The sequence below is a fragment of the Phalacrocorax aristotelis genome, chromosome 2, assembly GCF_949628215.1.
Source record: "Phalacrocorax aristotelis chromosome 2, bGulAri2.1, whole genome shotgun sequence".
Taxonomy (NCBI): Eukaryota; Metazoa; Chordata; class Aves; order Suliformes; family Phalacrocoracidae; genus Phalacrocorax; species Phalacrocorax aristotelis.
Window position 1 is genome coordinate 115,441,924 of NC_134277.1, and position 24,067 is coordinate 115,465,990.

Here is a 24,067-nt window from a genome sequence, read left to right on the forward strand (position 1 = left end):
TCAGACTTATTTGATTAGCTGTAAGTTACTTATTAATGCAACATTGAATCTGTTCATTTATAAAGCTAAACAGGATATGCAGTATATTCTGTGTGCTTTACTATATGAACATATTGAGCAGAATTCTCATTGTTGGTGGTCATATTAAAACCAAAGTTGAAAATGTAAAAACAGAATTTACCAGGTGCAGAGACTTTCCGGGCTGAGATGTAAAGCCTCTGAAGATAGAACATTTTAAAGCAACACGCGCATTTGATGTTTTAAAACCACCTTTATATCAAAAATCTTAAAACTTCATTGCAAAAAATATCGATTTTGTGCACATGGCTGATTTCAGTAGTTTTGCTGGGTATTTTTGAGCTGTAACTTATTCTTTTTTTCAGAGAGAGGAAAGAATAATTTATTCTAGAATAAACTTTGCACAGACACTTCAAAAACACAGTAAATAATTCCTTATTAGCCTATTTCTAGTTTTCCCACAAACCTCTAATGTTGGCACAAGTACAGTGCTTAAATGCCATTATAGTGTCATTTAAAATCTTCTAAACACAGGAAATTTGAGATCCATGAAAACCCACTGTGACCTTGACATTAAGCAATTCAGGAAACCAAATATGAATTGGTCAGGTAACGATTACCTCATATTTCCTTTTGGGAAATTCATTAAAAACCAAATAATTAAAATTAACGTCTATCCTGTCTCAAAATTTTTGAGTCAGCTCTGAATCCTCATTTTGGATGAACATATGCAGAAATGAAACAAGGGCAGTGTTTCTTTTTATCCGCTGGCTCCACTGAGGAAAGCTGATCTTGCTTATCTCCTCCGAGAACCTCTGTGTATTTCTTCTTATTAGATCTGGTTCTTTGTTCACATGGGATTCTCCAGCAGTGCATGGAGGCACTCCTGGGTATTACCAGACATGAAGGACGTAGCCCCCCGCCAGGTACCACAAATACTTTGCTGCAGAGACCAGAAGGGTCACTTGCCTGTCCCTGTTCCTGCTGGTAGTTAAGCATGTTATATGTTGGACCAGAGTCAACAGAAGAGATTTTTCATTAAAAGATAGTCTAATATCTTATGAGTGTGAGTTCAGTTACCAGCAGGCAGGCTTATTTGGGTGAACGCTCCCATCATTTTGTGATCAGGTAAAATGATATTGCGTATGTAGTTATTTCTCCTCATTTTGTAAAACCAGCCTATCTGCAAACACATGCACTTTGTAAATAAATAAATAAAATGCGCCAGCAATTGTTTGGTACATTCAGTACTGATTTTTAGATCAATCAAATTGGCTGTTTTTGTGAACAAGTAAGATGACAAGCTTCATCTGGCTGTAAGCTTTTTGTATTTGTGATGAATAAAACACTGGATCACATTCTGTGGCCCTTTGTATCGCAGGAGAGCAGAATAGATGGGCTTGTCAAACAGGACATAAGTGTCAGTAGTACTTATCCAGTCCATCAGTGATGTCTGACAAGAGGATGATATGGTTGTCGTTGTGGCCTATAGTGAGGCTGAAAACAGTTGAGCCGTCCTTTACTCCTCTAGAGCAGAAAAGGAGAATAAATCTGAGTTAGCCACACTGCTTCTGTATTACACATTCTCAGTCACCAGATGCTTAGAATTCCCAGAACATTACTGAAAATCAAAACAGAAAAATGGGCCGCTGTTCTTGTCTTCCTTGAAGCTGTGTAAGCACTAGTGCTCCGTAATCCTCATGCTGAACAGGAAAGTAAACCAGTCCTAGATTAGAGATAGAAATGCTGACCTAATGAAAGGATAACCTTTAAGGGAAATGTTATGACCTCAGATAGCTTGAACAGCTAAACTAGATCATCTTGCAGTGATTCACAAAGAAAACAGCTGCAAGAGACTTCAAAAATCAATTGTGATATCTGTTTATTTAAAACATTCTGTGCGGATGCTGTTCTTAAGTATTTTATTATTCTTTGCTATGAAATAACCCTTGTGAGACTAAAATGAGGTTTTATGGTAGCTAAAGTATTGAAATAAAAACTTTCCAGGGATTATATGTTAGCTTTTCCAATCCTTTCTTTAAAAATAGAGTACACAAAATTTCATGATTACTAATAATTTTGATATTGCACAGTTTACATTTGAATCCACTACTTTGGCTAGTGCTACACTGTCTAGAGGAATTAATCTCTCTTGTTTCCATGTTAGTATCTCTCTAGATGTTGTACAGTTTGTTTCAAAGTTCTTGGAGTCTCCCAGTTTCTTTATATGCAGTTAAAAACTTTTGTGATATTGTTACTTGAGGATATTGATTTTCTTCATCTGCTGAAAACTCTGTGGGGATGGTTTGTTTCCATAACATTTGGTTTCTGTTTGTGTGAATATAGTATGTATCCCCACAATTTTCTTTCTCCGTGTAGCGGTTTGTGTCATCAAAATAATGCAGTAACATAGTAACGCAGGCTAAAATTGGTAGAACTGTGTTGATTTTTAACTTAGATTAGGAACTTCTAGGGAATATTCTAATTCATTTTCAGTTCATAAATCACACTTCAAAAAAAAAAAAAAAACCTCAATTACTCTAACCTCCTGTGGGGATTTTTTGTTCTGTTTTTCCTAGAGGAACTATAAATTCATTTCCAGCTGAGGCCTGCTGAGAGACTGTAATCACAGGAAGACTCTAAATCAAATGAAAATATTTAAGTGATTAGGAGCTCTTGCATCAGAAAGTGTACACTGCAAAAGAATATTAGATATAGACAATACCCGCTGTGTTATGTATTCTTCCTTTCAGATCACTGTCATGGTAATTGTAAGATCTAAAATTAGATGCAACCTGTTTCCGTTAGTGGTCTTCCATGTATATCCTGGCACATATATGTGCATGTTAGAGATGTAGTATTACACATTTAAAAATAAATTACTTCTTTGGCTATCATTAGGCTTCTTAAATGTGCATTAGACTGTGAAACAGTTTTTCTAGAGCTTATAAAGTCTTTCTGAATTGCCCGTCTGCAGTTTTCTGTTTTAACTGCATAGTTATTTATTTTTGCTTGTAGCTTGTACATTTCATGTAGCCTGTTCTCCTTTCCCTCTTTCTCTTTTAGCCAAGTTTTATAGATTAGTTCTTTTAAGTACAGAAAAAAGTTTTCCTAACCTAAGTATAGGAGCCTCCCTACCATCCATCTCTCACACATGTATCCTGTTTGTGGGACATACATGTTCAGCAACGTGCCCTATACCGAAAGTGGGATGGAGAAGCAAATTCCTTAGGGTTGGAGGAGTGCAGCTGCTCGTCCTGCACATATCTTGTTCTCTAGAGTAATACATTTATGGATCGTCTTCAGAAAGCGTCTGCTTCACTGGTGGGGAGATATGATGGAATTAAAAAAATGATCAGTCGTAAAGCAGAGAAATGTCTTTGTCCCCAACAGAATACTTTTATTTCTGGTTCAATTCCTTGAGTAGATCTTGATGTGTAACCTCAGAAAGTTGGGGAACACATTGCTTATTTATAGCTAAGTTCAACAGGAAACTACTTGTGTAAAAATTAGTGGCTGATGTTTCACAGTTTTGGTGGTGTAGGATCTTCTAGAATTGCATTTCTTAATAAGAGGCTAGCTTAATAAAGAAGCTAGCTTTTTTTACTGCTGGTGTGTTGTGCAGGTTTCTGTAGATCAGTGCTCTAATTATTAATGCACTTCCAGTGATGTATCTAGCTGTCTTTTGTGGTGTGGAAGCTTATTTTTAGGGTGTCTGTTTATAGGCTTTCCTCTCCCTTAAGAAATGAGCTGATTATTCATCCAGATTCCAAAATGAGATGTAACCCAGAGTGTTTAGATGCTTCCAAATCAAAATTGGTGAGTTGTTTCACAGGCAAGTCCTTAAATCAAGTATTGTTACTGCTATATTATATGGCATTTTTTTCTTTTTCCTAAGGTGGTGTTACTGTATTTGTGGCCTTATATGATTATGAAGCTAGAACTACAGATGACCTTTCATTTAAGAAAGGTGAACGGTTCCAGATAATAAATAACACGTAAGTGTTCTCATTCACAGACTTCACTTGGTGGTTGTTGGGAAAAAATAAATCCTCAACTCTTCTTGAAATCTCTGCATCCTATTTGAGTGAAGAGTAGATTGATTTCCATGCCCCCCCTCCCCGAATGCATGCAGTGTTCAACAAGCACGGGGTTAAAATACTGGCACCGGTAAGACAATAACCTTCAGGCTGAGGTCAGGGTTTGGATGCAGATGTGGAACTGTAGTGACTGGAGGCCCCAAGCCTCTCTTCCTCAGCTGGTTGGTTGGCATCTTTCCGCTCCCTGCTCCAGCGAGGCACAGCTACCGCCTTCGGGGCAGCAGAGGTGGAGACACGTACTGTCCCATCCCAGGCCCTGTACCTTGCAGGTTCTCTCTGGTGGGTTTCCATACCTCACGGGGAGGCGGGTGCAGCTGGCAGCACTGCACTGCAAATGTCAGAGGCAAGTGCACTGCCAGTAGGCAGGGGCATCTCGCTGTGGAAGTGCGTCTAGCTGGCCTCCACGGTAAATCTGTGCTCAGATACTTTGAGTAGTTTGATGTTCTAGTTCAATTGCAGCAGCGTTACAGTATTACAGCCTGATTTCTAGAAGTCTAGTGAAAAGGAAGTAATTTGTTCACCTTGGAGATCTCTTCACACACAGTTCTTGGCTGCGGTGATAGTTCTAATTCATACATGTAGCAGTTTTCATTCGTCCAGTTCTCTAATTTTATTAGCTGGCTTCCTGCTGCCTTTATTGCTCACTGTCAGCGTACAGGCAGAATGATCTTGGAGAGGCAGATGAAGGCTACAGAACTGGGAAGTTTATTTGCACACCTCTGCCATAAAACGTTTTGTTGTAGGTTCACATTTTGCATATATTGATAAATTCCTTTTACATTAAAAAAAAAACAAACCCTCAACCAAACCACAAATAAAAACCCCAAATCTTTAAAATGCAAAATACAACTAAAAGGCACTCGTGGTGCTTTACAATGAAAAGAAAAATATATTTATGTGCAGCACAAACTCCTTTAGCTGCCTTTGTAATGAAAATAATGCGTTACCTAAATTTAACCTGCCTTTCATATGTGAGGATGTTGTAGATGCTAGGGAATGATGTATTGTTTATATGTGGAAAAGATGACTGATGTTTCATTGCAGGGAAGGAGACTGGTGGGAAGCCAGATCCATTGCTACGGGAAAAACGGGCTACATCCCAAGCAATTATGTAGCTCCTGCAGACTCCATTCAAGCAGAAGAGTAAGACATTGTATCCTGTCAATCTGTTCTTATTTAGCTATTCTATACTTTGTACCCTGTGGTGATACTATTCCTTTAATCCAGTATATGTAACATTTAAGGGTAAAGTAGGATAATACTACTAATTAAAACATAGCAGTGCTACTTGGATGATGTCAAAGGTATAATTATTACTAAGTGTGAGGTGGACACTCATGCAAATGTTTTATGCCTGCTTGCTATATGTAGGGCTAAAGCAAAAAGCATGGAGAATGTGATAATTAAGATAGGAATTTCACATAAAGCAAAAATGGAGGCTTTCTGGTTAAAGAATTCACATACCACCAACTCTAGATTTTCATCCATATTTTTGCCAAACGCTAATTCAGGATCAGCTATATCGTTGGTAGCACCTAATCTTACATTCTAAAAAAACATTTGTGTGGATAGTTATTGCTAATCTATTAATCTATAACAACTTTTTTGGTGACAGAATTGTTAGGCACACTAAGACTACTATGAATTGGGAAAATTGTATTGCTTTGAGTACCAGTACTTCCTACATATATTTACAAATATCCCAGACCACTTACAGAATCACATAAAACTATTGTGGGGACTGTGGGTTGGGGTACAGTTTCAGGTGATGCTTGTTCCAACGGATTAATTGTATTTGCGGTACTAGAAATACAGAGTTCCGCAGCCCTTGCTTCAATATACAGGCATGGTACTGCCAATAAGCAATTCCCTGATGCATGATCTGGGCACTTCTGTTTTTTGCTACTGCACTTCTGGGAAAAGTGCCCGATTTCCAAGATGTTTCCTGAATCTCAAGCTGAGACTTTAGCATCTTGCTGCTGCTCTCACCAGTCTCTTTGGTATTGAAAAGTGATTGCATCAAAGACGCACTGTTATTTTATGCCCTTGAGTTTCAGCTGCTTAAAAAATTATTGGCTTGAGATTCTTTGAAAAAAAAGTTGAGGTTTGGGTTTTTGTTGGGTTTTGTCTTGGTTTTTTTTAACTATGCAATAAAAGCATTTTGTCATTACAGCAGCAGTAGTGGTAGAATGGAAATGATAGCCCTTTGCAAACTAAGAATGCAATGTTTCTGCAAAGAAAGCATTGCTTCTAAAGAGAGGCAAAATGGACTGGTGGGATTTGTCACAGGTTTATGTGATGCCTAGAGGTAAGACTGAGGTGTGATGAGTGAGGAAGGTTTTTTTTTAAACTCTTTTAAAGAACTGGTGCTAATTTTATTAAATATAACTACAGCATTTGGAATAGAGTTCATTTGCTTTAAAGTTGGTTCGTTAGTCCTGGGCTTTGATAGTGTCTGTAGATTTTGTTATGATCACAATTGAAGCTGCAAGTGCAAAAGCAATACACAGCCCCAGATTGCTAGGATTTTCTTTAAGTGCTCTTTTCTAAGCCTGAAGGCATTTATATCAAAAACTCTGTGTGACAGGATCCATGTTATCCATGTGGCATTAGAATTATGTCATAATATAAATGTTTAAAGCTCATTTTAAAAATAAAAATAAATTAAAAAGATAAAAAACCAACAAAAAATAAACAACAAAAACCCCCAAGTACTATTATTTTATAGGTAATGAAATAAACTAACATGTCATGGTAGAGTTTGTAAATTGTCATAGTAGTCTGGGTAGGAGGCATTCTCATGTGAAGTAATTTCCAGGGTTCAAGTTTGCGTCAGTAAGATTATAGGTTACATTCAAATTGTCTCAGGTGTAGGTAACTCTGGTAGCCAATTCTTACTATGCATATCTACTTAAACAGTCAAACTTCAAATACAATAAAAAGTAAGAATAAGTTTCAAATTCCTGTGCAAGTGATTGCGCAGGCCATTCTGTTCGCAGGCCAACAAAATGATCACTCCTTACCTACCCTTTTCACCCACAAAACCATTACACTCATGAAGCCAGATTTGCTTGATGCTATGACAGTCCCAAATGAAAATGTTTGAAATTTACACTTTGCATCATTTTGTGACTTCTGAGGTACACAATCAAAACAAAATATAGGTAGACATAAGTGTTATTCCAAAGTCTGGGAATTCGCTGGGAGGTGGACCTTAAAATTATCACTGGCTGAGGACAGATCTGTGTGCAGGGGGGTTCATCAGGGTGAGCAACTTCAGGAGCGTAGAAAAAGAAATTTCTTTTGTGAAAGAACTTAAGGAAAGAAGAAAACACAGGCGTTTTAAAACGTCTGCATACTTTCTGTATCAGAACGATGTGACAAAGATGGGGCGTTACTCAGAGACAAGTGACACCTACCACAGGGTTGTTTCTAAATGATCGGTAGAAAAAAGTGCTCCCTCCACTGAGGTACAGAAGGACGGGAGGCAATAGAAGTTGCAACAGGGGAGGTTCCAGCTGGATATAAGAAGTACCCTTTTTATTCCGAGGACAGCCAGGCAGAGGCACAGGTTGCCCAGGTTGGCTGTGTAGCGTCCATCCTTCAAGGTTTTCAAGGCTGGAGTGGAGAACATCCTAAACAACCAGGTCTGATCTCACAGCTGACCCTGCTTGCAGCAGGAGGCTGGACCAGAGACCTCCCAAGGGCCCCTTCCAACCTGAATGAGCCTGTGATCTGATGATATTTATACACATCCACTTGCATTAAATATTGGTTTTTAACATCTGGCTGAAATTTCTTAGAGAAGGTACTTTCGGCTGCTGCAGTGTTTTGAATGTGCTACTAACAGTATTTCATTGTCATCTAATTCAGCTTGACCTGTGAACTTCTTAACTAGAAGATGATGACTACTGTTGACGTCCGTTGTTAAACCATCAGAAAAACACAGTATTTGCAGATCGAGGCCTCTTTACATGTATTTTGCAAACAATAGAAACAAGTCATATTAATCTTTTCATTATACAGATGTCATTACTTTTGTTGATCTGTAACTGCTTTAGGATATTAGTAGTCCAGTCAGTGCTTGAGATTTCTAAATCTTGTATTTATATAATTACCAAAGCATAAGAAGCTTTTACTTACGTGTTTCCTTTAACGTTTTCTAGGTGGTATTTTGGTAAGATGGGCAGGAAAGATGCAGAAAGGCTACTTTTAAATCCTGGGAACCAGCGTGGTATTTTCTTAGTAAGGGAGAGCGAAACCACTAAAGGTATAGATATTTATGTATATCTCTTCTCTCTCCCATCTCCCCCACACCCCTCCAAGGTGGACATAATGACTGTTTATATGTCTGTCACATTTTATGTATGCATGTGTGTGTATAACGATAGTTGGGGAGATATGTTAAATATGGTTTTAAGTTTTTGGTGAAGAACCAAGTATGACTTGTTTCCTAGGTGCTTACTCCCTTTCCATACGTGACTGGGATGAGGTCAGAGGAGATAATGTGAAACACTACAAAATCAGAAAACTTGACAATGGTGGATACTATATCACAACCAGAGCACAATTTGAGTCTCTACAGAAGTTGGTGAAACACTACAGAGGTAAGTCCTTGTTCTAGTGTCCCAATGCTATCTTGTGCCTATCATGAGGAAGAAAAATTGTATATATAGCTTATTTTTTGAATTCACAATTATAAATTTTTTTTTTCAAACTCGTTCTTTTTATCAACATTAGGATGTTAGTTTTGTTAGTCTTACCCCTGTTTAATGACAAAGCTTACTTTTTCCATTTTCCAGAACATGCCGATGGGCTGTGTCATAAGCTAACAACTGTGTGTCCCACTGTGAAACCGCAAACACAGGGACTGGCGAAAGATGCCTGGGAAATTCCTAGAGAATCTTTGAGGCTGGAAGTTAAGTTGGGCCAAGGATGTTTTGGTGAAGTATGGATGGGTAAGAGCTTAATGCAACACCTTTCAGTTGTTCATGTGAATGTTTTAATAGTGTTTTAAGTAAATCAGTATTGGTACCTGAAAAGACTATCGGATAAAGAAGAGAAAAAGTACCAGTTACAGTCACAGGTAAAAACAATATTCAATACAGTTCTAATTTATTATTATACTGTTAGCTAACAAAGCAGCAGCAGAACAGTTTCAGCAGAAGATTTCTTTACTATTAAAGGGGAGAATAAAATCCAATTTGTTTTTCTAGGAACGTGGAATGGAACCACAAAAGTAGCAATCAAGACATTAAAACCTGGTACAATGATGCCAGAAGCTTTCCTGCAGGAGGCTCAGATCATGAAGAAGTTACGACATGACAAACTTGTTCCGCTATATGCCGTTGTTTCTGAGGAACCAATCTACATCGTCACTGAATTCATGACAAAAGGTGTGTGACAGGAGAGTGTGAAGATACTACATTTAAAATATTATTTAAGACCGCAGCAACAAATTAAATGCTTAATTAATGTTAGGTTTAAGCTGACTAGAGTATAAGTGGTATTTTTGATTAAATTAAAATGAGCAACACTTGACCTACTTGAAGCAGTTCTGATTTAAATGGTGAGTGGAGGCATGATTTTTTTGCACATCTGTGTCACCCTTGCCAATCTTCCAAGTACAAGATTGGGGTTTTTTCTCCTCATTTTTTAGTGGGCACTGCCTGTTACATTTAAATTGGATAGTAGAGCTGGGAATGCTATTATGAGAACGTGCCTGCCTGTAGGCAGATAGTGCACACAGTGACAGAGTCAGTTGGGTTTTGGGGTTGTGGTTTTTTGTTGTGGTTTGTTGTTTTGTTTTTTTTTTTTTTAGTTTTTCTTTTCTAGCGGTGTAGTAGTAAATTTGGAAAAGGTTGAGGTTTTTTTTTCCAAACTCCCTCCTTTATCTCCTTGGTTTTGGTCTTTTATCCTTCTTCCCTTGCTCTATATTATTTTCCCATCCCTCTGCTTCTGAAAAAGAGATTTAGAGTTTTAGACTGAATGTAGAAATAAACATCATAAGCATATTAGTGTTAAGAAGCAGCAGATTTTCAAGTAAATTATTCCAGTTCTAGAAAATACAGACTTCTGTTCACCTGACAGAAATTTTGCTATCCTGGTAAGAAATAGAAACAATGTTACAAGACCAAAAGGGTGGCTGCTTGTATAGGGTACTGTGTCACGAATATGTGGGGTTTTTTTCCCCTGTTTAGGTGGGGTTTTTAAGCATTGTACAAGTTTGAAAAGCTAGAAAGAAATAGAAAATATAAAAAGTTCCTTCTGTGTTCTTGTTGTTCCTAAATAACACTAGACAGTCTCTCTGTCAGATCTTAAAGCTGCCATGCCAAATCAGTTTTCATTGTTCAGAAATCAGGTTTTGGCAAGGCAATCAGGAAAAAGAAATTATTTATAGCATTCTGCCTAGGAAAAAGTAAAGACTAAACCAGAACTGGGATGTTACGTTGCAAAAGCAGAAGTAAAGAATTGGAAAAGCAATTGCATGTTTGTCTAAGTGATGGATTCAAAATGCCGTTGGAAGCCTCTGTTTTAATTTGAAAAACTTTTACCAAAAAACATAAAACCTCTTGGGTGGTGCATACTTTAAAGTTAGCAGAACAAATTTTTTTTCCTCCTCTCTTTCTTTCCCTTTTTACAAGGAAAAGAGGTGGGTAAGAGCTGCACAGTACCCAAAATTTTTTCCAATGTGGACAGGTTACTGGAGGTCAGTGTGAAATCTTTTGCTCCTCTTCGGCCCTCTGAGCTCATGAACCAAGATGGGAAAAAGTCCGTCCAAATGCACACAACAAACCTTAGCAGCCGTGTGGGTCTGGCCTGCCATGCTTTTACTTTCAATGCAAAAATACAGCAAGTGACTAAAGCCACATCAGAGGTATCCAATTCAAGGCGCTACAGCCATGAATCTACTGCAAGATCTGCAGTTCAGTGGTTTAGGTTGGTTTTTTTCCCACACCATCACCAAACTTGTGATTTTGTCATTGTAATTCTGATTGTGATGAGACTGATTAGTTATCAGCCTTCACCAGTTCCTTAAGAAAGAGATCATGTTCCTATACCCTTATGGCATAATAACACCTATAGGGAAAGCTGTTATGTCAGAGACAGAAATCTTTGCATGCATGGTAAAATTTTGTCTTAAAAGGAGTGCAGGCCCTTGGAACTGATTTCAAATACTACTTATGTTGTAATGTTCTGGACGTGATTGCATTATGTGAATGGGAGAAGATAATATATCATAAAGAATGGAAGATACTTTTGTTTTCCCCTGTAAGGAAGAAAAAGCAGCAAAATAAAAGCCACCATTTCAAAATAACTTATCTAGTATATAATTGGAGCTGGCAGAAAAACTTAAGTAACGGATAGGAGGTTTTTTGTTTTTTAAATTATAAATCTCACTGTGGGAAGAAAAAGTCCAACTAAGAAGGGCATCAGTACCAGGAATATTGGGAAGAATACATATTGCCATGCAGTCATCAAGCGGCAGTCTGTTTTATTAGCGTTCAGTTATCTGGATTATTGAAATGGATTCTAAAACACTTGAATAAAACTTGCACTAACTAGTTATTAGGGCAGAGTCAGCTACAGGCACAGTCATTGAGTCATGTATTCTGTTAAATGGTAGGTTTTCAAATACAGGTTTTGGAAGATGAATGTATAAATCATAATGTCTAGGAAAAAAATTCTCATTTTTGTTTTCAGGTCAAATTAATGGTTTGGGGTTTTTTCCTTCCCGCCCCCACCCCCACCCCACCCCCCCCACCCCTCCCCCCCCGCCCCAAATGTGTCATCTTTTACAGGCAGCTTGCTAGACTTCCTTAAAGAAGGAGAAGGGAAATACTTAAAACTCCCACAGCTGGTTGACATGGCTGCTCAGGTACATTGTATAAACGAAGAAAACTGTATTTTGTGCTTAGAGAAGAGATTTGAAACTATATGAGATATCAACTAAATGTAAATATCAAATGCTCTGGCTATTGTGAGCTGTTCTGCCTTACATCTTCTGTTGTAGGCTTGTAAATTGTCAAAAAGAAACAGTCCAGTTCCCAGCTGGCAAATACTGTATAGCCAGACACACTCTCATCAGTGCTGTCACAAGCTCTTGCTATGCACTACTTCCTACACTTATACAATGAAAATAGAGCTAAAATAAAGGGGTACAGCATAATGCTTGGGATAAATGTACATAGTCATGAAAAATAATCTTTAATAAAACTTTATTTTTAAGATTGCTGATGGCATGGCTTACATTGAAAGAATGAACTACATCCACAGGGATCTCCGGGCAGCTAACATTCTTGTGGGAGACAATCTTGTGTGTAAAATAGCAGACTTTGGTTTAGCAAGGTTAATAGAGGACAATGAGTACACTGCAAGACAAGGTAAGACCAATGCACTTACTGAATAAATAAGACCAGTTACCTTCAAATTACTTAGAACAATTACATTTAGTAGAATGTATCCGTGTATTCTGTCCACATGAATAAGTATTATGCATGTAAGTGTGCTTTCACAGCTATGTTTAGGTGTCTCCCTTGCCTAACTGTAATTTTAGTAAACATTTTAATGTTCAAAATTATCTAGCTATTTGCTTATCTTTTCAAAAAATATTTTAAATTACTTTTTTCTGTGTACAACTTTGCTACAGTTTGAAAAGAGGTGAGATTCTAGAGAGGTTGCTCATCAGATTCTGAAGATCATCCCACTTTTTGAAACATACTTAATTAAGAATTCCAGATGTCTTAAGTGTTTCCAAAAATCGCAGCCAGTAGTTGCTGCCCTAGTTTGAAACTGCTTTCCAGTTTGAAATAGCAGAATACTAACCCACCTCCAATTTTGTCAACAAAGCAAACTGTAAAAATTTTTTGAGTGCAGTATTCTTTTAAAAATATTTCAAAATGTAAGCATGTGATGCATAAGCAAGGGGGATCTGAGTATCTGTCTTTGCAATGTTTGTAGGAGCTAAATTTCCAATTAAATGGACCGCTCCGGAAGCAGCATTGTACGGTCGGTTTACAATCAAGTCAGACGTGTGGTCATTTGGAATTTTACTGACAGAGCTGGTAACAAAGGGGAGAGTGCCATATCCAGGTAAGAGGAAAATTTAATAATTTTTCTTTTCTTTATTGTGTTCTGTGTTTCTGAAGTTACCTTTTGTATTTTTGCCTTCATTCAGAGCCAGCAGCTGACAAGCAGAAACAAAAACTTAGTCACGCTTCACTAGTTCCTTTGTTCATAAAGCTACTTTGTTTTATTTACAGATTAACTATTATATATTTTTTTAAAGTATTTTAAGATAATAGCATTTGCAAATGTGACTCATGGTTCATTTCAGATCAGTGGGTATCCTTATGTTTTCCTGTCTGAAATTTCTACTTTTGACATTTTCTCAGGCTACAGTGAGCACCGGTAGAGTGAACCTGCCAGACCAGTTTTTGAAACTAAACATATGGAATATAATTTGTCAGATATTTTGCCGTGACTGGAATTTGTAAGGCAGTTCTGTTAGGTAAAAAATGCCTTTTTCTTGGCCCGATTTCAAATGAAGTGGTCCTTGAATGGAAACTAAGGCAAGGCAGAAGGTATTTGTGCTTGAGTCTCCCTTTTGAAAGGACAGGCCTAAGGGAGTGGGAAAGTAGACAAATGAGAAAGTATATAAATGGAAGGAGGACCAGGTATTGAGGAATTACCAGTGTAAAGAAGTAATTTTCAGAAAGTGTATTTAATGCAAAATGTAAAAAATTCTTTCGTTATAAAGTGCGTTCGTTAAAGGTTCCGTTATGGTCGACTCACGTGCGTTGCGGCTGAGGAGACACCTGAAAAACTTTGGGAAGCTGTCCTTTGCGTAATGTCATTCAGAGCAACGTGCTTTCCTTTTAGGGATGGTGAATCGGGAAGTGCTGGAACAAGTGGAGCGTGGATATCGGATGCCTTGCCCACAAGGCTGCCCAGAGTCTCTCCATGAGTTAATGAAACTGTGTTGGAAGAAGGACCCTGATGAGAGACCAACATTTGAATATATACAGTCTTTCTTGGAGGACTACTTTACTGCTACAGAACCACAGTACCAGCCTGGAGACAATTTATAAGCCACCAGTCTATATAACGTGCACAAATCTGCCAAATGTAAAAGACTTGCAAGGAATTCCTGACATCTATAAGGAATCAAAGGAAAGAAAATCTTCGCTACTTTGCATGCTCTTAATGGCAAACTGGAATTTCATAATGCAGTTGCACAAAACCACTTTTAAAGTGTTATAATCTAATTTACCAATGACATGTTTTTGGTTTTTTTTTCTTTCCTCTTTCCCAACTTATTTTCCGGGTCCAAAGGAAGCTTACCAAAAATGCGGGGTAGAAAAATGAGTGTTGGTGTGAACAATAGCAGAAAAACCAATGTTTCAAATCCTTTATTTTCCCAACATTTGATAATCATTCTACTGAAAAGGGAATTGTCTGGAATTAGTGATCTTGGGGTAAGATGTTTTTTAAAGCAGAAGAACTTTGTGGGACCAAGCAATTCTATTCCAGTTCTGTAAAACTCCCTGTGTTCAAAATTACATGTGTACGCCCCCCACTCTCCCCCACCCCCCCAAAAAAAAGGTGGTACAACTGTATTTGATATATAGTCTTGATTTTTAAGCTTCCTCTTGCATGGACTTAATTAGGGTAGGCAGGTTAAAAGGGAAATTGGAACAGTGAATGACAAACTTGATCTAAATGGTAGACCTCGATAGTGAAATTAGAGAGCGTAATGCACTGTGTTAATACTTGCGTTAATATAACTGGAAAGTAGCATGAGAGATTTTTTCTTTTTTTCTTTCTGCATAGCTAATTAAGAATAATGGAGGTAACCAGAAAAGGAGGTGATATCTTATAAAATTGTGTTGATAAGGTATGATGATATTTGAACTTGAAGCTATGTAATACAATCAGGGGTGGAAAGCCTTTAATCTTTTAAGCTCCAATCCAACAGTGAGCTTTCATATGGAAAGACTACCTGCACAAAGCTCACCAGGAAAGCAAGACTGAAGCTGGTAAATGGCCACTTTTTAGTCCTTTTTCAGAGACAGGTTTGGTACTGTTGTTACTTGGCTTACATGTGTTAACGAGGGTGGGTGCCACAAATGCTAGCTGTCACTAGTTCAGGGATTTGATTGCACTTTTGCTTTTCTTGACTATTAAGACACACTTACACGTAGTTGCTCTTCCCATTTCTGCCCTTCCTACAGAATTATTTAACTAAAAATAAACAAAAGAAAATGTGAAAGTTTAAAAATTAAAGGGATAAAATATATTTAATATTGTCCAAATATAGTGACGTTGAAATTTGCTGGCATTCAGCCCAGCTGACACTACACCTAGATTTATTTTCTTTGGCTACTGACATATCAAGCAATAACATCATGTCTTTTACTGAACAACTTGCATGAGGTTCTTGAATTTCTGATCAAGCTTATGTACTTCAATTTTGAAACACTAAACTCTTACTTAGCTACCAGGTCGGAATTCATGTTATCATTGTAAAGCTATCCAACGAATGAATTTCAGAAAAGCTGGTAATATAGTTCTGGTACTAAACTTAACCTTCTTCATGGGTTTACACTTCATTGAATCCATCTACCAAACAGATCTTTGTAAGAACAGTGCCATCATTTTTCATTTTCCCTCATCATCGCTTATCACCTATACATCTGTGGTTATCAAATTTTAAAAGGGCTTTATGTAAGAAAAAGAAAAAAACCACAAACAAAAATAATCAAAAACCCAAAAATACAATGAAATTTTAATTTTTCTAAATATTTTAAAATTAATAACACAATCATATGAGTTTATGTATTAATAGTTATAACAAAAAATGCCAAAAATTACACTGGCATTGTTTGGATTTTTAATTACTGAATGGAACAGTTCATTGTAATAACACTTGTATAGTAAAGGAATAAAACACTAACTTAATGAACGTGTTCATTGTAAATGGTTGTGTATTATAAGACTTCTCCAAAAGAGTTTGTATGTTTATGAAAATTTATTTGTTTCACCTGAAGACCTTGATGTGGTTCTTACCCTAACAGAGTTTAAAATTCACATTCACACTTTTTATATAAATAGTAATAAGTTTAATTATGTAACTAAGTATTTTTATAAAGTATGGCATTGTTGAACTGTTTTGCAGAATTCGTTCAAAATAAATTTCTCCTTGATTGCATCTGCTTATTTGAGGAGGGGGAGGGAAGGCGGGAGGGGGACTAAAGCAGAGTAGCCTTCATATTGAGGGGAAAAGGAGGGGAATAAAACCTTCATGAGTTTTGCGTGTATTTTTATCCTCTGTAAACTGTTTTAATGTACTTTCATACACGATGCTGAGTTCACGGCGCATTATTGCTGTGAAAAGGGAGACGTTTTCTAGAGCAATTCAGAAGTCCTTGGCAGCAGTAGGCTAAAACGATTCTGTCTAGACTTAAAACTAGCCCCCGTGATGGACAGACAAACAGACTTGGAATTCTTGTGAGAGCAAGTCCAACGTAGACTCTCAGCTGGCGTTTGCTGCCACGCTGTAGGGCAAACACATTTCCTCTCTCTTGCTTTATCTGGTATTAGCAGCCACTGTTGACTTCTGTGCAGTTCTTCAGGGAATTTTATACGTTTGTTCGTGTGATAGCTGATGTTTTATCTCACCTTCACTGAATGTTACCTGTTTCAATGACCAGTACAGCTCAAACCACAAATCCTGACATGTATATACAGTGCTGCTGTAGATTAAGGAGCTAGTACCGTTTGAGTTTCAATAATAACCAATACAGCACTAAACCCGTTCTTTTACAGAACCTACAAACCACAAAGTTTACTGTATTTTTAGTATTTCCTGTAATGTAATGAATGTTTTGCTATTTTTAATGAGAACGATCATGTAATTTCTGGTAATCTGTACTCTCCCTGTTGTCCATCAGAACCTTGTGATACCTGTTCTGCATGCTAGGCCTGCAGATCGTTTGTCGTGTTGTTTCAAGCTGTAGTATCTTAATATTTTCATACTATTTTTGAGTAAACTTCCAAACATAAAAATGTATACAATCCTACTATTTAGATAAAATACATCCCTCTTTTAGCATAAAGCAGTATGAACAGAACCTTATTTGTTCTTATCCTTGCAACCACTGAATTGTCATTTCACTAGGCTTATGGGTAGCTCTTACCACTGAAAAATAGCCTTGGAAAGTTTTTTGGGGGTTTTGTTGGGTTTGGGGTTGTTTTCCTTAAAAAAAAAATAAATAAAAATTCTCTTACCTGATGGGTAGAAACAAGCCGGAATGCTATCTTACCCCTAGTCATCTACAATACTGTTTATTCTGAAACACATTATCCACAGCTGGAATGAATATAAATGAATATAACTAAACTTAATGAGCCCCCACTTTTGTTATTTATTTTGATCCAATAAACGTCTCCGGTTTTTAAGTTTTTTGTGAAGGTGCTGTAGCTGTTTGTGTTTGTGCCAACTTTCCTCCAACACACAAGACTTCCTGTAGAGCTGTGCAGTCACATAGGGTTTAAACCCCAGGAGCAATCACTTAAGCTAAGCGGTACATTGCAAACAGGAGACTCAAATTCTCACACCTTGCTAAGGAATTTAGGACTAAATTTGAATAACTGATTTGGACACCATAAGCAGGCCTGGGTGGATAATTGCTGAAGTCCAGAACTGCGACTCATCCCAGAGTTGTTGTCTCGTGCAGCAGGTGCTTGGGCTCATCTGTGCAAACGCCTAGAAGTGTAGGTGCCTTCGCAGCAGCACATCTTGCTCCTACCTCAGCCTGATCCTAATGCAGGAGCAAGACTGCAAGGCACTGCAGGAAGCCGGCAGCCAGTGCAGGGCTGGGAACCCTCACCGTGTGCATCTCTGGCAGACACTTTTTCAAGACAGGGTGGGAAGAGGCGGTAGATGGGAATGGGATGGTTGTATTTACTTTTGTTATAATGGCCTTGAGTGGAAAACCTGGGTTCTGATCTACAATCCTGGATTGCTGCCGTATCTTTACAGGTGGTTGTTAGGTGTGAGAGGTTAAAAGGTTGCTAGTGGGGAGCAGAGCCTAGTGCAGGACTTCACCCACAGCCACAGGCTTAAGCATTTGCTGAAGAGCCGTGTTCCCATTTTTCTCTGCACTCTTCCCTACTGATGCTTACAGGGAGATTGTTAGCTGGAGAAACATCAATGGCTTCCCTGCTTCTCCCTTAGCTTAGGGGAGGGAAAGGGAGAGAGACAGAAGGATGGAGGTGACCAGCTGAGGTACTAAGTTCTGCGTTCCTTCACAGGGCAGAGGGAAGCAAGTTGAGGCATGTGGCATAGCAGGTGTCATCTGTTGTCTCCATCGTATTTTGAAAAGGAGGTAGAAACGCAGGGGAACTGAGGAGCATCTGTTCCCTGTGTGCAGTGGAAATGGAGCAAGGCTAATGCCAAGTGCTGCTTCTGTGCTCTGTGGTAGTTCTGGTCAGCTCACCCTGGCTGTTTCCTAGCACAGCACCTTCATATTTGTTGGGGAGTCCCCAGCATCTTTCTGCTGTCGTTTGTAAGAGTGAACCTTGATCACCTATTAGGGAAAAAAAATTATAACAGAAAGCCTAACCAGACTGATGGCATTTCAGACCCTGGCAAGTAGCTTAGTGTTTCTTTCCTAGTGGATGTAGAATTTTGTGTTGGATTTCCCACCTCTCCAGGTGGGTACTGCATGCCTAGGAACTTAACAGAGTTCAGGCATTACCCATTGGACCCATGTTCTTTACTGGTCCTACTCTTTGAGCTTATTTTCCTTGTTAGTTCTGCATGCAAATATGTGCTTCTCGTAGGTAGTGCGTTAGGTTTTTTTAACATTCTCTTTTAATTTAAAGGCATATTTTTTGTCAAATTGCAATAACCACTGTTGTTGGGGGATAAAAGTATTCATAGCACTGTGTACTTCTACAGAACATTGTCCATCTTCTCTGAGTATTTCATTTACTTTAAGTGAGTAGAAACGTGTGTTTGCTCTCATGTTGCTTTTGGTTTGTTATTCTTAAAGGAGAGAGGACAGTTACCTAGTTAAGCTCAGCAGGGTCTGAGGAACAGACTGGAAATTTAGAAGAGAAACCTGAATACAAGCACTCTTGATGAATCAGTGATGTACCAAGACTGAAGCTGACTGCTGTGAAAGAATTCCTATTTTTTATCAAAAGGCTGCTCCCAGTAGGAACACTTCACCCCTCTCCTGTGTGCCCTGCTGCTAGGTTATTGAGTCTCTACCTGAGGCTACTGATACTGGGAAATAGATAGATCGGTGCATCTTACATTTGCCCCTGAAAATCAACCCCACGCGTGCTGACAACTCACTTTTCCCTCGTGCCAGCTGCTTCATTCACCATTCATTCAATACCCCCACATTTATTCCCATTTGGGGCAGCCTTCCAGGGGCTCCGTGGCTGATGATCCTTCTCTCGGCCTCAGTGTTTGGAAGCACCAGGGTTGTGTTTGCCGGGTAAGGAATAATTTCTGCTATTTCAAAAGCAAAAAAAGGATAAATCTCAGTTCAGCGTGGCTCCTATTTTAAATGTGCCACAAATAAGGAGAACATCTGATCATTTGACTGCTTCAACCTGAGAACAGTGAGGATGGCTCCATGCTCCTCCAGCAACTGTGGAATATGCCACTCAGGGAGGTGCTCGAGGTGTGTCGTTGAACAGTGCTAGATTGCAGCCCCTGTTCAGTCCTGCAAGGAGGCCAAGTCTGTCGTTCTGTCGTGAAGAGTTGCCAAGAAAAGGCAAGAATGTTGGCTCACACTTCTAAGAGTGGAAGCTGGTGACTAGGTTACTTACATCCCTTACATCCCTCTACCCATCTTCCTCTCCCCTCAGTTCTACCCTAGGTGCTCGCTCTTCACCACAACTGACGGCCTGTGCAGTAATAGCATGAACACATATGAGAATTCACAGAATTAAAGATTAGAAGCCTTTAGTAGCCCTACATATCATATCTTTTCTTCTTCTTTTTTAAATGGAAGATGCCTTACAAATTGAGCAGCCTTATTAGAGCAAGGTCAGATCCATATCACTTTCACTGGAGTTTTGATTTCATTCTATATTACCCTCTTCACTTCTGGAATGGTTCTGTCTTTCAAATTGGTTTATGAGTAGCGTAAATGTATATTCTTTGTTCTAAAAGACTGCAAGTACAATAGAAATAGTTTCCATATTTACATTTTAATTCAATGTTATTTTTTAAGGTGACTGCATCAAAATCTGCGCATTTAATCTTCTTGCCACCTTTATCAACAAACTACCATTTGCAAGGGGAGATTTCTTTTTCCATATGAAACTGAAGTTCAATCAATAGCTTCAGTGGGTTTAAGGTTATGGTAAGTAGATTACTAATAGGCTAAATATAATCTCTGGCGCCACTGTCATTAGAACAGCCCGAGGCTTTTCAGACTGCTACTAAGTGTTTTGAAGAGCAAGTGTGTGTGTATACTCAGCAATAGATATGGCCCCTGAGTTCAACTGACCATTAAGGTAAGAAGGAATGACCCTCTCTGCAGCTTGGGGATGACAAAAGGCATTCAGGCAGACAGTGGGATACACATCCACTTTGACAGGCCAGCCTGCCTTGTGCAAATGCTTTTGATTTATCAACAAAATAGCACAACCCTCATTTGTTCTTCATCCCAGGACAGACACTGTTATGGCAGGCAATAGGCAGAAATCTGATACACAGCATTTCCCTTCAGGGTTTCCAAGGTATCTGCCCTCTTACCCAATATTACCTAATATATGGCATTTCTCACTCCCAAACACTTCACAAATGAGACCAGTTTCATTATCTCTGGATGGCAAATTAAGGCAAGGGGAGAAGAGGTATTTTGACTCATCCAGGATCGAGTTGAAGATTGTGACCAAGCAGCAGCCAGAATCTAGCGTTTGGTCTACTGGGAATTTCCTTTCAGACGAGCAGCTTTTAGCATCACCTACCAACCTCAATTCCTGGCCTTGAGCATGGAGGCATGATTTCCTAAGGAAAGCCTGCAGTAATTTCCCATTATGCCCCACAATGAACACCTGAGCTACTCAAAAAAAAAAGGAAAAACCTGGGTAAACCCTGTGGGCCCTGCACAGCAATTTGGCTGCCACAAAACCAGTGTATCAATATTTTTGTGCAGACAGATTGGAGCTTGAGCTGGGAAACCCTGCCAGCCCCTGGCATGCCCAGCCTGGGGCTAGCTGAGGTGGCCTTGGGGTGCAGCTAGCCACCACACAGACAGCCCACATGTGGGTAACTGCTTGACCTCAGCCTCTGAGGATGGCAGTGACTGTCAGCAGCATCCGCCTTCCCGGCTTGCTGGGCTGCCGTGTCTCAGACACCACAGTACGCACGGCCAGGCAGGCAGGAGGTTTTTCTTAGGCAAAGTGGTTTGTTACAGCAGGACACGGCTCTGATGGTGTTCTGTGAGCAGCGCCCAGCGGGCACATGTGTGAGCTCCTCTGCAGTTCTCGTTGCTCCCTTCTCATACCAGATGTAACTTCCATATGTGATTGGTTTGCAGCACTGCTCTAGAAGGGACTTCTAGTGCCCTTTCAGCCAGTCAGTGCCCTAGACCATATAAGGAGTGACTCCTCCTTTGCCACTCAAGTGCGGTGTTTCACTGACACTGCTGAATATGTCAAAACCCTCTAAGCAACCAGCTGAACACCCACAAAACCTGTGGTTTGATTATATCATGCCTTTTCCTCCTTCAAACTACCTTTGCAATTGTCTCCTACAGAAAAGTCTACATTTTTTTAAAAAATCACTTAGCAATCTGGCAAATACATACTCAGTTATTTTAAGCTTTTTTAAGGATAAACAATTATCTTTAGTCAGCCTGAGATTGGGGTCTGTGTATCACCTGGTCTGTTATAATACAAGATGCTGAACACTATTCTGTTATCATGAGTGAAATGTGCTTAGTACAACCTGCCTAGATACATGACTGATCTCAGCCACTGTAGTACATGATTCATCACATCCAAGGAAAGTGGGATGGGATGTTCCTCCCACAGTGCAGGTAGGAACAGCAGAGAAACTGAGACACAGGCTAGACAAGCATCTTAGCCCAAATCACGCAAAAAGGTTCTTACAAAACTGAGGTTCAGACACTGGTTTCTCAGATCTCAAGCAAATACCCCAAACGGGGGAGACCTCAGAGACTTGGACTGATGGTGTCATATTTCTTTAGACTTTCTTTATTCCTTGCTGCTAAAGAACATGATGGTTGGCATGAGCCTTCATTCTGTGTTTGTCCTTTCTCTGACACTCTGCAGTTTGCTAGACATGATTTGCCTGTGATTTACCCTAACAAAAACCCTTGCTGGGAATAAATGTTGACATTGAGTAGTAGTATGTAGGACTGGAAAAAAACAGATTTCAGCCTCAGCCCTGTATCTCGGGGACTTGAAACAGCTGGACGACAACTGCCATTATCTCACTGCCAGAAACAGAACACCTTATGAGGAAATCGTAGAATCACAGAATGTCCGGAGTTGGAAGGGACCCACAAGGATCATCAAGTCCAACTCCTGTCCCTGCACAGGACATCCCCAAAATTCACACCATGTGTCTGAGGGTGTTGTCTGAATGCTTTTTGAATATCGTCAGGCTTGGCGCTGTGACTGCCTCCCTGGGGAGCCTGTTCCAGTGCTCCACCGCCCTCTGGGTGAAGAACCTTTTCCTAATACCCAACATAAACCTCCCCTGGCACATCCTCCTGCCATTCCCTCCAGTCCTGTCATCGGTCACCAGCGAGAAGAGACCAGCGCCTGCCCTTCCTCCTCCCCTTGTGAGGAAGCTGTAGACCGTGATGAGGTCTGCCCTCAGTCTCCTCTGCTTCAGGCTCAACAAACCATTCCTCGTACAGTTTCCCCTCCAAACCCTTCACCAACTTCGTGGCCCTTCTCTGGACACTCTCCAGTAGCTTTATATCCTTAATGTCCTGTGGCGCCCAACACTGCCCACAGCACTCGAGGTGAGGCCGCACCAGCACAGAGCAGAGCGGGACAATCCCCTCCCTCGACCAGCTGCAATGCAGGGCTTGATGCACCCCAGGACTCAGTTGTCCCTCTTGGCTGCCAGGGCACACTGTTGGCTCATGTTCAACTTGCTGTCAACCAGAACCCCCAGGTCCCTCCCTGCAGAGCTGCTCTCCAGCCTCTCATGCCCTGGTCTGAATGTACATCCAGGGTTACTGTGCCCCAGGTGTAAAATCCGGCACTTGCTCTTGTTCAGCTTCATACAGTTGGTGACTGCCCAGCTCACCAGTCTGTCCAGATCTCTCTGCAGGGCCTCTCTGCCCTCCAGAGTGTCAACAGCTCCTCCCAGTTTTGTGTCATCAGCAAACTTAATCAGTATTCTTTCGAGTCCTGCATCCAAGTAATTTACGAAGAGATTAAAGAGTACTGGCCCTGAGATGGATCCCTGCAGAACCCCACTAGTGACTGGCTGCCAGCCCAGTGTAACCCCATTTACTATAATCCTTTGAGTCCAACCCATCAGCCAGCTGCTCACCCACTGCATTACGTGTTTATCCAGCCATATGCTGGACGTTTTGTCCAGGAAGATACTGAGAGACAGTATTGAAAACTTTACCAAAATCCAAACAGATTACACTGACTGTCTTCCTTTGGTCAACTAGGTGGGTAACCTTGTCACAGAAGGAAATTCAGTTTTTAAGCAGTAATTTACACACATATTTAGCTTTAAAATATCGAATAAAGTAGAGGCATCGATGAGTTCTTGGAGACTCTGCACAAGCTTATTTTTTGCAGGACGGAAAACTGTAGCAACTGCACAGTGCTTAGGGGTGGAATTGGTCAGAACATTTCAGAGTCATTTTGTCGGACCTCTGGCATTTCTGAAAGAAAAGATTTTTCCTAGCCCTGTTTATCAG

At 39.7% G+C, this 24,067-nt stretch overlaps 1 protein-coding gene across 1 annotated transcript in view; it reads left to right on the top strand.

The window, feature by feature from the left end:
* The window catches only part of YES1 (YES proto-oncogene 1, Src family tyrosine kinase), a 52,749-nt gene extending 35,158 nt beyond the window's left edge, over positions 1–17,591 (top strand). The window contains exons 3-12 of the mRNA XM_075084779.1: positions 3,917–4,016; positions 5,163–5,261; positions 8,285–8,388; positions 8,576–8,725; positions 8,921–9,076; positions 9,335–9,514; positions 11,921–11,997; positions 12,349–12,502; positions 13,080–13,211; positions 14,001–17,591. Of these exons, the coding sequence (XP_074940880.1) occupies positions 3,917–4,016; positions 5,163–5,261; positions 8,285–8,388; positions 8,576–8,725; positions 8,921–9,076; positions 9,335–9,514; positions 11,921–11,997; positions 12,349–12,502; positions 13,080–13,211; positions 14,001–14,209 (1,361 nt within the window). The 3' untranslated portion in view covers positions 14,210–17,591. The remainder of the gene's footprint in view (positions 1–3,916; positions 4,017–5,162; positions 5,262–8,284; positions 8,389–8,575; positions 8,726–8,920; positions 9,077–9,334; positions 9,515–11,920; positions 11,998–12,348; positions 12,503–13,079; positions 13,212–14,000) is intronic.
* The last annotated feature ends 6,476 nt before the right edge of the window (positions 17,592–24,067 follow it).